At 40.0% G+C, this 11,827-nt stretch overlaps 1 protein-coding gene across 8 annotated transcripts in view; it reads right to left on the reverse strand.

The window, feature by feature from the left end:
• Positions 1-11,827, reverse strand: part of PDE4D (phosphodiesterase 4D) — a 1,463,941-nt gene that overhangs the window by 219,974 nt on the left and 1,232,140 nt on the right. For all 8 annotated transcript variants that reach the window (XM_029216627.1, XM_029216626.1, XM_029216629.1 and 5 more), the window contains one exon: positions 5,191-5,382. In XM_029216627.1, coding sequence (XP_029072460.1) covers positions 5,191-5,382 — 192 coding nt within the window. The remainder of the gene's footprint in view (positions 1-5,190; positions 5,383-11,827) is intronic.

Consider the following 11,827-nt stretch of genomic DNA (forward strand, 5'->3'; position numbering starts at 1 on the left):
CTGGTAACAACTAGTTTGTCCTCTGTATCTGTGAGTCTGCTTCTTTTTTGTTATATTCACTAGTTTGTTGTATTTTTTAGATTCCACCTATAGGTGATATCATGCAGTATTTGTCTTTCTCTGCCTGACTTGTTTCACTTAGCATAATGCCCTGCAAGTCCATCCATGCCGCCGTAAATGGCAAAATTTCATTCTTTTTATGGCTGAGTAGAGACTAAATTTAAAATTAAGTGTATCTCTTGGGGTGATGAAAATGTTCTGAAATTGGATTTTGGTGGTGGTTGTACAACTATAAATATACTAGATTCTTTCATTCTTAAACTATAAATGGAAACTAAATTTTCATAGTGCCAAGTCATTCATTTGATCAACTGGATTTGGTGAACAGGTACTTCTGTTTCTCAGCAGTTTTGCCACAACAGTTCACAGCACTTTATGGCATTTGCAAATAATGTTCTCGTAGAAACGATCGAAATGTGTGTTGTGTTTTTCAAGAAGTTTAAGCTCTCAGGCCCTTGGGTCTCTCATCTGTAAAACAGCATAATAATATCCCTCTGCATAGGACTGTGGAAAGTATCAAATGAGATTACAGATGTGAAATACTTAGAAGAATGAAGAGTGATGTACACATGCAACGTATGCTGTGATTATTATTACTACCATTATTAGTCTTATTTTCTTCTTGTGCCTCAGCTATTTAATCAGTATCTATTTATAGAAGATAAGATAATGCCATCCTGTCTTACAGGAGGTAATTATCTTCCTTCTCTCTTTACCAACAAATTAAACAATTATATTTCAACTTAAAGAGCATTTAATGGTTTTCCAAAACACTTCATTCAAATAGATAATCACAAACTTTCATTGCTACTGTTTGTATTTGAAATTTCTAAGGGATTTTCTCAATAGTTTAGAAAACTTAACTAGAACAGTTAAGTATAAAATCATCAAAAGTGATTAAAATATATAATAATGTCATTCTCTATAAAGTGCAGTTCAATTAAAGACACCGAACAATCTTCCCAGCATTATCATGAACTAGGTAAGAAAATGGAGGTTTACATATGGCCACATGTGAAGTCAAATGAAGAGAAAGGATAACACTTTATCTGTAGGTGGAATGTATAGTATCAGATTGAAGACTGAAATGGTAGTTATTTATTCTATTCACCTTGCTTCTCATAGAAACATCTCCCTAGTAGAAAGAATGCTTTTCAGGAGTCAGTTACTGTCAAAGGAAAACCGTATAGCTGCAATATAAATACCCAGGGGGAATGAGAAAGCTGAACATGTCAAGACATTATTTTTCAACAAAATATAGAGTTGCATCACGGTCTAATTAGATTTGTCACTCTTATGTGAGTCCAATCAGATAAAGGAACTCTTGAATAGGTAGAGGGAAAAATGAGGTCATCCTCGTAAGTTTACTTTGGAAAGAAAAGCACTATTTAGCTGTTAAATATTGTAGCCTTTTCATAAAATGCACGGATACACACTGGTCTCCAAAAATCAATTTGCTATAATTTTAGAAAATATCAGTAGAATACATAACTATGTAAAACAGAGTCTACTAAGTCACTGTGAGTTTGTCCCTGGCCTCTATCAAAAGCTCAGTTATTTCACATTTGATGAAGTTGGAGGAGATGACTTTCAACCTGGTCATTCATCCATTCAACATTATATATAATTATCTATAGGGCTTTTCAGCATTTTTCTTTTCTACTCACCCCTATTTTGTTCTCTTTTTATAATTGCAGTGTGGCTCTATTAAGCTTTTTCCCCGTTCTCAAGCTGCCCCATCATTCTTTCCTTAGTCGTCGATGGCTATACTTTCTTTTTCTTTCTTTTTTTTGCTTTAATTGAAGTGTAGTTGATTTACAATGCTGTGCCAATGTCTTCTGTACACCAGAGTGACTCAGTTATCCACATATATACGTTCTTTTTTTATATACTTTCTACTTGCATGAAAAAGTAGAGATCATAAGCCATCAATTCTCTAAACATTTCAGCCATCCATCTCCAAATTTATATCTCCCCCTTTCACTTCTTTTTTCATTGTTATAAAGAATGCAGTACTTGTCTCTACTACTTTTTCAAGGTTAGTCCCTTTACTTAGGCTCATGATCATATGTCCATCAGCAGCTACAACTCCATAGTTAACCTCTGCGTCCCTCAGCTTAAGTGTTCTGAATTCAAAAATATTTCCCTTGAACCTAATTCTCCCTCAAGCAGCTTTAGTTTTTCTTTTCCTCTTTAACTTACTAACCTTTTAAAGAGATGGCTGCACTTGCTGCTATCTCCGCTTTCAATTCACTCCTTCACTAGTTCTTCTATTACCCCACTAAGATGCTTCTCCCACTGTTCATCCCAACTCGAGTCATTACAGAAGGGAATTGGTTCTTCTAATTTCCCCTCACCCTCTGCACTGTTGTTTCTGCTCTCTGTCCTTGTCCTTTAATTGTTGTCTTGTTTCTCCTAGAGTTCTGGCCTCAATGTGTAAAAGCCAAATTCATTATGTCATTATGTTGTCCACTCTGTCCTGTGTTCCCATGTCAACATCACCATTCATTTACTTGTTCGGGGTCAAAACGTCAACATTCTCTCTGATTCTCCTTGCCCACTGGCTATCCCCCAACATGCACACGTGTGTGCACGCGTGCACACACACACACACACCATTCTGTAAGCCTATTGCTTCTTGCATCTGGACTAACCTCATCCTACCCCCACTCTCTTGACCTGGGCCTCCATCATATTCAGCCTGCTTTGCTTCTATGAATTTCAACATGATCTATCTCCCTGTAATCACTTCATTCTATACAATCATTCAACAATAGAGTAATCAGAAGCAATAAAAACAAGAATGCGATCACGTGATCCCAGCTAAAAACCTGTGGCTCTGAGGTCCCATACGCTGTATTCCAACCTTCTTTTTCTCCTGCCACATTTCCCTACTCACACCAACCAGTCATTCCTTAACTGAGCCATGACTTCCCTCGCCCCACATTATCTAAATGTTGCCCCCTTCACCTGACTATCCCTGGCTGGCAAACTCTCCTTCTCTTCTCCTTTTCTCTCATAAATGCCTCAAGGATGGTGCTCACCAGATTTTATTCCAAAGGTCTAAAATGTCAGCCCTTTTGCCCTGCCTCTCCCCCTACCCCCACGCAGACGGGGAGCTTTAAACACACCATAGCTTTTCAGTATTTTTATTACATATGAATGAATAAACAAATGTCTTAATTTTCAAACCTAAGAATGGGAAAAGGAAGTTGTTTTGTAGTGAAGGAGAGTGGACGCCATCAATACAATGAATTCATGCTGAATATGTACTAATTAGTGAGTGTGAAGGAACAGTTGAACGGGAAAGTCTAAATTTCCAGAAGGCAATTAGGGGCTATGGATCTGGAGCTCAACTGAGGTTGCAGGGCCAGAGATACTGAGCCGTAAGTCATCTGATGAAGGCTGACAGTCGAACATACATACAAAAGAGTTCTAAAGCAGAGCCCAGAGGGTCGGGCTATACTTTGGGGAAATATGTTAAGGGGTGATAAGAGAAGCTGGTGAAGAAGAGGTCTGTGAGCAGTAGGGAAGAGAGCACACAACAGTGATGGCAGCTAGGAGATGAAACGCACCTTGTATTTCCTTTAATAACTGGCACCATGCCTTCTGCTTTATGGGTGGCCAATAAACATTACTTGAATTCATGGATTTTCAGAGGTCAGTATGATTTGAAGATAGATTTCAGAATATTAAGACAACAACAACATATAAGGAAATATAGAGAATAGATGTGGATCTTGGGGTGGGCTTGGAAGGATGGGCAGAGATATGATTATGCAGAAGTTTTATTACCAAAAACAACAGATAAAAAAGGAGAGTAGATTGGGTAGTTTTGGAAAGATGGTGGAGACCTGTGCATAGAGGTAGGTGATGAGATGCTTTTACCTGTAGACCACAAGGACAGAAATTAGGACTTACATACTGTCTTTTTCACTAATTATTTGATCTAAAACCTGTCATTTCATAAGATTATTAGTTATCTGAGACAAGAACTCTGTCTTAGAGTTTTCTTCTCTCCCCTGCAGTTCTCAAAGACAGTTACACAATGTGAATTTCATAATTCAGAATTTGAATCAAAGTGATTGTACTTTAGCTGCTCATTCCTAGGGAGAAGACAGTGTTGTCATTTTACAACCATTAATAAATGGCAACTAAGAGCCATAGGTTGGAAAGTGAGTAAAGCATAATTCCATTTCTAGAATCCCACAGAGACCTATTAAGATACATTGATGATCTGTTAGAATACCAAGAATAACAGTAGACCCTCGGGAACCCCATATACAGTTCCTCTAAGATGTACTGCAACCTGTGCTGAGTTTTTGAGATGGTGTCATGAGAAGACGGTGATGTTATCAGACAAATGCCTAGATGCAGAGGAGGAAAGTAGACGCTAACTCTACACAGAGGCAGAGTGACCACCAATGACAGTGCAGGTATTGAGTGAGAGTTAGATCCTATTTAGAAGCCTCCAGAAACTAGGAAACTAATGAACACTACAGTAAGCACGAGAAAATGAGCTAATGATGGTATATGATCCACGAATCTGCTTATCAGTTTTAATTACTTGCCAAGCTGTGGCATGTCTAAAATGATATTCAAGTCTGTCTAATGTTTTCTGTACTTGCCTCCCGTGATTAATATTCCAAAAATGGTTTAATTTAGGCAAACCTTCACAAAGATTTCAAATGAACTGGCAAACCAGGGCTAACATCTGCACAGTACGTCAATGGAGATATATTCAAAGGGCTATATGTGCTAATATCACAGGGACTTGCAAACTGAGTTTAAAGCCTGTCAAAATATTCGAAAATATTCACATGGTTGGGTAGCTAAACTCAGGTCCTACATGAATATAAGCTAAAGTTTTAAGTGTAAATGTCTCCCTTGCAAATTTAATTCTCTCTTTTCCCAGACAATGTATTCTCTGGGAAAATAAATGTTTCTTATCAAGAGTGACAGATTCAATCTACCATTTATCTTCAACTTGTATAATTTTATCCACCATCCTTTTTAAATTAGAGAATGATGCAGTTGAACAAATATCATTGGTTTTATCAACTCTAGAGGGAAATTTACTTGATTTTTCTCTAAGCACGGCCTCTTCTCTTTGCTCCCCCTCACACTTACATGTCACTGGCAATGGAGGAGTTCCGGGACATAGACTTTGGTGAGAGGTCATAATCGCTGTCGGATCGATACAGAAAGGACTCCCGGCGTTGACTGTGGACAAAGTTTGCTTGGAGAATTAGCCCAGATCCCGGGCTGGTCATGGGATCCAAGGGACTCCGTCCAGAAGATGTGCCATTGTCCACATCGAAGCTGTCAATTAAGGGGAAAGAATGACATTGCTCTGAATTATATGTTAATAGTTTAGTAAAGGGAGACTTCAGTTTAGGAACTGACAATAGGAAAACTTACAGCTGATTCCTGCTGTCAAAAAAAAATGGTAATACCAAAATACACAAAAGAAAAAAACCACACTGACTTCATATACTTGTCTTCCTACACCTTTGAGTACCTCTGTTAACTGACCAAATACAAAATATATAGGTCTCTCTGAACTCATTTTCAGTTTAAAAGGAGCCATTCTGCAAAGACTAGCTCTCCTAAGTACAGAATTCCTTTTACATAGTAATTCACTAAATATTTGGGTTCAGTTCAACAAGTGCCCATTACATGCCTAATATCCTTGATTCCCCAAACCTGGGCTTCTCCACTCCCACCTACACCTACCCAATCACTAATTTCTATTGTGGCCACTTCCCTCCATCCCCACTGCCAGTATACTAAGTTCATGATTCCGTCAACTGTCACCTACATTATTATAAGAGCCTTTAAATTAGTCTCTTGAATCCATTTTCCACCTTGTATGATTCTTCTTAAAATCTAAACCTGACTGTGTAATTCATCAGTTCAAAACCTTACAGTGGCTCACTGTTGTCCTCAAGATAAAGTTCACATTTCTTGGCTGAACTGACAGAGTCTTAAGCATCTGTTCTCAATGACAACAAACCCTTTTCCCAACCTCGATATGCAACACTCTTCCATCGGGAACTTCATGCTCCCCTCATATTGAACCACCACCTACTTGTATCAGGCTCTCACTACCTAACCTTTCTGCTCCCCAATTTCTCAACCCTCCAATCTCCTGCCTAATTGTTATTTATCCTTGAGAACTTAGCCTTCATCTGAAATGCTGCCCTGATACCCCAGAGCTTCATGAGATGCCCTTTCTCTGTGTTCCCAAGACTCTTTCCCACTCCCCACGGATAGCATTTACAATGAGCTGGAAATAATTACCACTTGATCTCCATTCCTAGACTGTGAGCTCTCTGAGAATGGAGATTCTGGGTGTTCTAAGCACTTCGTGGTGGCACTTCAAAAAATTTTTACTAAGTGGTTTGAATTAATGATCAAATGAATGAAAGGCATGATGCTTGGCAATACAGCTTTTAGAGTTTGGGGGAAAAAAAGCACCATACATGCCATTCTTAACATCACACTCTTTACAATCTAGATAAGCTTTCTACAAAGAGCTTTTCTAGTCTAGCATCAACCAGTAGTAAAACAAAGTCAACTCTCATGTGTTCTTATAAGAGGAGGGTGATAGCTCAGGATAGCTCAGCAAGTATGTGGTTTAAAAAATTGTTGAATGAATAAGTAAACAAATGAATTCAAGTTCAGTTGTTAACAACATTTTTCCCATTAGAACCTTTATCCAAACTATTAACTGGCTAATTTTAAAATATTCTTTTACTTTTTCTACTGGAGTTATTAATAAATAGTGTTATGACCCAAAGATTGGAGGCCAAACTGGAAGAATTATCCAGGGGCTTGATGTTTCATGAATCACCTATGAATCTATGACCAAAGTAGAACATTAAATCCAAATCAATCCGTCTAGTAAAAAAATAAAGGAAAAACTCATAATCTAGCTTAGCCAGTCGTAAACATGTTTTTCAATTTAAAATTTTCTTAGAATTTTGTCACTTTACAGATATATTCATTTGGTCCTTACAGGACATTGAGAGATTATCTACTTCAGCAGATTCATTTTACAGACAAGGATACCAGCTCCTAGAAAGGTTAATTGACCAAAGTTACTGAGCTAACTGGATTTAATTATCTACTATTCCTGAAGTTCTCCCAGCTGTAATGCATAATCCTGTAAACCACAAAAGTGTGTTAGCAACTATGACACCCAAACAGGGACATCTATTTCTTGCGGACAGATACTTCATGCATCTGGGACTTTAACAATCCTGAGAAAGGCCAAAGGGAAGGGACCTCTAATCATTAAAGAGACTTATTCAGGATCTCTGGCAGGCTCTTCTTGGATATGCTTAACTCAATTAGCATTTATTAAGTACCTACCATAAGCACATTGAGGTACAAAAATAAAGGAGATGAGATTAATCCAAGCTGGGATATCTAAGAAATCTTCATGGAAAAGTAGTATTTAAAGAGGGCTTTTGAAGGCATTCAGTATACAGTTGAAAGACATAAAAGACCTCTGCATAGGGAGAGGATAGGGGTGATTTCTGCTCTAAGGAGATAGTGATGGCTGCTCTTCAGCATGAGGAGGTCTTAATGTGAACACATAAAAAATGTTTATGTTGATTCCCCTCCAATATCAAAATGTTCTTACTGTTTTAAAAAATAAAACATGGTATCCTTTTCATGCTATGCAGAAACAGAAATATAGGAGATACAGGAGTACGATTTTTGGCTTAGTTTTTCTCAGTTCAATTGAGGAAATACCAATATTACCCCCAAATCAGAAATTTGCATTTTTTTATTATTATAATCTTTCCAATTAAATTAAGCAAGTCTTGACTTAACAAAAAAAATTCTCCACTATCAGTTTTGGAACAAATACTGATAAGTATCTTAAAATATTTAACAGTTTTTGCAGTAGTATTACCTATTAAAACCAAACAGTTATTAGTAGGTCATAAAGTGCTTGATATGGGAGTATATGGGCTTTGATACTTTTCTTTGCAGGTTGTAATATAACAATTTGGCCATTGGATGGAGATCACTTTCTTGAGAAAAATCTATTGTAAATAAAGGCCAAAACTATCTATTTCTTAAAGACTCATGAAAACAACCTCTTAAATATTATCCAAAAAATAAAACCTCAAAATTTACAGGAAGTGATTACCAAATATTGATGAAAATATATTAGCCTAAGAAATATTAGTATTAGCTTTACAAACACATTGAGAATGATCTAAAAAATGGTCACTGATTTGTTATTAGACATTTATGCTTACTTAAAAAAATGAGCTCTTTTGTTCAAATATTAGAACTAAGGATCTTTTCTCGGGAGAGATTAGGTCGGGAACACTTCAAGGCAGTACTTCATTCGGTGGATAGTATATTAACTGAGACTTTATTTAGCCTGAAAATATGGATGGCTTCAAATAAGCTGTTCATTTTTGAAACATAACTTCATAAACAGTCAATGTCATGGTATTATTAACAAGACAAGACGGTGATGAGGGGTAACCCTAACCTTAGACACTGGCACCAAAGAGATCAGTTGTGAATTTGCCAAAAACATTCTTTGGCAAACACTTTGATATAATGAATCCTCCTTTGACTCACTGCCAATTAGATGAAGCCCAAGTATAAGATTAGCAGAAGTCTGGGAAAGTAAGTATAGATTTGGGGAGAGTAAGAGTGTCTGAGTCTAATATGATGGTGAGAATAATCATCATAACGATGATAATAATGAAAATAAAGCACTTGGAACACTCTCCAAGCGCTAGCAATTGTGCTGTGTGCTTTATGTACGCTATCTCATTGAATCCCCACAATAAGCCTTTGAAGTAGCCACTGCATTTTCCATTTGACCAATGAGGAGTCTGAGTCATAAAGAAGTGGCTCTATGTTAAGTCACGTGTTCAAGGCCATACAGTTTGTCAGTGGGTTTTAAACTCAAACTGTCTGATTCCAGAGCCTGGGAGAATGGCCCCTGTGTTTCTCTCTCTATTGCAAAGCCTCCTCTTATTCATTATAAAAATAGAGAAACGTCTCTTAGCTTCCTCACCAGGACAGAACTTCAAATGTTAACGTTCTGAACAACTTATGGATCACGTTTGCCAAGGCTAATTCTAAGCCTTGGTCTTTATATGACCCCCAATTTTGGAATTTTCCAAATCCTCTGTTTTTTCAGTTTTGAATACAACAGTGAGGTGCAAAACAGTCTCTGCTGAAACCTTTTGGGTGGGTTTCGTTACAGAGTTTTAGAGTTCATTTGGAATAAGGAGGGATGGTGAGTCTGCAGAAGGTCTTAGCAAATGAAACTAAGCGAGATGCTCCATTGTCCCACATGTTTGCTGTCCTTAATGCAGTTCAATGATGTATATGTTCCCTGACAGAGTTGGCTTTTACCAAGAAGTCATTAGTGGAAAAGCAGCAATGCAGCTGTGCATGGTCCCCAGTGGGGGGCGGTAAAGAGTAGTGGCCCAGCCAGCCTGTTGCAATTAGAACTACTGAAGGCTGTGTGCATCTAGCACTACTCAGGACCATTCACTCCACTCAGGACCCCTTAAAAACCAAACAGAAAACAAGCAAACTGACCAACCAACCAAACTGCTCCCCAGCTCTCTACACTGTTCCAAATCAGTAGAATTACTGGACTACCTGTCGTGATCCACCTTCCGTTCAGCCTCCTCCACTGCTCCCACACTTTGTGTCTACTGACCTTGTAATCACCTGTCCGCTTGGGGTCATTTCTCAGTTTTTTGGCCTGAGGCTAGACCCTGCTTCTCTGCTTTACATATTCTGCATCCCTTCTTGCCCATGATGTGGACTCTCTCCTGAGCCGTGGTCCTGCTATTATCCCGGGTGAACAGCTCATCTCGTGTCACCTGGCCATCAGGACCTTACACTCGACATTGACCCCCAGTGTGGAGTTTGATGAAGGTGAGACACATGAGGACTCCAGTGGAGCAGCTGCGGGAAGCCCCGATCAACAGAGGTCCCGTTATCAAAGCATCTGTGAAGAGCTCCCACGGGGAAGACCCTGGAGAGAACGAGCAGCTGCTGAACGCTGGAGGGGACCCTGGAAGGCTCTATTCAAGTCAGGAGCATCTGAGAGCTGCTTCTGTTGCTATGTATTAACAATGGTGCATTGACAACAGAGATCTTCCCGCTGGGAGATGGGGAGGTACCAAAAATATTCCAAAGACATTCACTTGGGAATTAGAAAACGTCTAAATTTCATATCTTGGTTCTGCCACCTTCTAGTTGCATGCTCTTGGGCAGTTACTGTACCGTTCTAAGCTCCCATTCCCTGATAAGGACAATTACAGTATCTAGTTCTAGGGCAATTATAAGGCTCTATATAATATTTGGAAAGCATTTAGCACACTGCCTGGCAGCTAGCACATTCCATATACTTAGCAGCTATTGTTGTTTTTACTATTATTACCCTTTTTCTTTAAGGGGTACTTTCCATCCAGATTTTTCCTGAGCACACTACCTTGGGAAGAACCTACAGGGAGAGATGGGAGAGAGAGGGAACTGAGGGCTGGTCAGCCAAAGCACCAGAATTAACCTTGGCAATCAATGAGGTGACAGGTGCTAGAGCCAGATTGCTCTTACGGCTTGAGCTGCTTTTACAACTTAGTTGCTGTCTCCACTCCACTCCATCATTCCAGTGCGATAACATCCGGGGAGAGAGTAGAGACTGTTGATTTTTCTCTAGATATTCTCACCGAGGAGAAAGAACAATTTCCTGCTAGGAACATGGAAGGCATGGAGATCCCAACAACCTGGGTGGGGTTCCGGTGGAATAGAATGAGCAGAAACAGTCCTTCTGACCTCAGGCCTCCAGCCACTGGGTCTAGCTTGGTACCGGTACTTGAGACACAACTACAGTGCTGTTTATTTTCCTATACCTGACTCCGCTGTATATATGGTAGCCCATGCTGTTGGCTGTATGACGGAATCCATTTTGGTGCTTTACCACTCAGGACGAGGGGGATGGTTCGCCCTCAAGCTTAATGAAGTGTAAGCAAGTTGGAAAATTATTTCAAAAATATTTTTTCTCATTTTTTTCACCAGAAGATGGCGTAAGAGTAAGACGCGGAGATCACCTTCCTCCCCACAGATACATCAGAAATACATCTACACGTGGAACAACTCCTACAGAACACCTACTGAACGCTGGCAGAAGACCTCAGACCTCCCAAAAGGCAAGAAAGTCCCCACGTACCTGGGTAGGGCAAAAGAAGAAAGAAAAAACAGAGACAAAAGGATAGGAACGGACCTGCACCAGCGGGAGGGAGCTGTTAAAGAGGAAAACTGTCCACACACTAGGAAGCCCCTTCGCGGGTGGAGACTGCGGGTGGCGGAGGGGGGAAGCTTCGGAGCCGCGGGGGAGAGCACAGCAACAGGGGTGCGGAGGCCGCAACAGGGGTGCGGAGGCCAAAGCGGAGAGATTCCCGCACAGAGGATCAGGGCTGACCGGCACTCACCAGGCCGAGAGGCTTGTCTGCTCCCCCGCCGGGGCGGGCAGGGCTGGGAGCTGAGGTTCGGGCTTCGGTCGGAGCACAGGGAGAGGACTGCGGTTGGCGGTGTGAACGCAGCCTGAAGGGGTTAGTGCACCACGGCTAGCCGGGAGGGAGTCCGGGAAAAGTCTGGACCTGCCGAAGAGGCAAGAGACTTTTTCTTCCCTCTTTGTTTCCTGGTGCGCGAGGAGAGGGGATTAAGAGCGCTGCTTAAAGGAGCTCCAGAAAAAAAAAAAAAAAAA

This window comes from Monodon monoceros, unplaced genomic scaffold, assembly GCF_005190385.1.
Source record: "Monodon monoceros isolate NGI ecotype Baffin Bay Population unplaced genomic scaffold, NGI_Narwhal_1 Super_Scaffold_12, whole genome shotgun sequence".
NCBI classification, from domain to species: Eukaryota; Metazoa; Chordata; class Mammalia; order Artiodactyla; family Monodontidae; genus Monodon; species Monodon monoceros.